The sequence below is a fragment of the Sphaeroforma arctica genome, assembly GCF_001186125.1.
Source record: "Sphaeroforma arctica JP610 unplaced genomic scaffold supercont1.9674, whole genome shotgun sequence".
NCBI classification, from domain to species: Eukaryota; class Ichthyosporea; order Ichthyophonida; genus Sphaeroforma; species Sphaeroforma arctica.
This window is the reverse complement of record NW_014030884.1, coordinates 1-1,040: the sequence shown is the minus strand read 5'-3', so window position 1 is coordinate 1,040 and position 1,040 is coordinate 1. Positions and strand designations below refer to the sequence as shown.

Sequence of the window (1,040 nt, the reverse complement as noted above, 5' to 3'; positions counted from 1 at the left end):
TATATATAGTGTATATTTATATGCGTGTATTCGTGTTTTTATTTACGTATATCTAGTGTTTGCAAACTTGGATTTTCCAACAAGGCTGTCATATGTGTTTGAAAGCATCCGTACTCAGTTGTGAATGAACAAATCATTTGTGTGGTGATAAACATAAGGTGAGTTGTTGCAGTCAACTGCTGGATATAGTTCTGTTGACATCGGTATAAAGTAAGTTTAATAATTCGGGCAAGTAGATCGATATACCATAGCTGTGTAAAGACATCGGCTAACATACGAAGTGTGACGATGGATAGTAGATGTGTTGGTTGACATACACTTGCACTCCGGTGTCGATTATTAGGAACATCCACAAGCGATGTTCACGAACATTGCCACAGATTCTGGAATTATAAAGTAGGTAGAGTTCATGGCGGACGACGACGCTTTTGGAGAATCTGGTAAAAATAGTTATAGGAGTATAAAAGCCAATGGTTTTTAGGAGTGCTCACGACAAGGTGATCGTTGCCATATACAGACACATGTACTAGCAGCCATTCCACACTCTTTAATCATTCACTTCGGACACCATTTCTTGTCTTGCATACATTGATGGAAGACATTGATATATTGGCAAGTACGCGTTTCCCAAATCGGACCTATGAAGAGAGTTTTACCGTTGAACGTGTCTATCCATATCTGTCTACTGACATCGTATACTGGCAATATACATATTTTTCGAAAGCGTAAAAACGTCTTATCTGTTCTCAAGAAACATTCTCAGGCAATGGTCTCAATCAAACTAAAAACCTAAAAAAAATCTGTATGTACTCCCGTAAAACGTACTCAGGTAATGGGCATGAATGAATTAATCGAAACGGAATTTGCGCATCTCACAACAACGGAATTGCGGGGGACTATACTTTACTGGCTGGGAATCAGTGGACAGGACTCGCAAGTCATGTCCCTGCTGCAGGACATCGAAAATACCATGTATGTCTAGGGAAGGGATAAATAAGCACATCTATATGTATACATATATATACATATATATTTATGTG

The 1,040-nt window shown here is 38.6% G+C and overlaps 1 protein-coding gene across 1 annotated transcript; it reads left to right on the top strand.

Annotated features, from left to right (window-relative positions):
- Nucleotides 1–829: 829 nt before the first annotated feature.
- SARC_17077 (hypothetical protein) lies at nucleotides 830–982 on the top strand (the record flags this gene model as incomplete). The annotated part of the gene is made up of 1 exon (XM_014288823.1): nucleotides 830–982. A coding segment is annotated over one exon (153 nt), but the record flags the coding sequence as incomplete, so codon positions are not given.
- Between the last annotated feature and the right edge of the window lie 58 nt (nucleotides 983–1,040).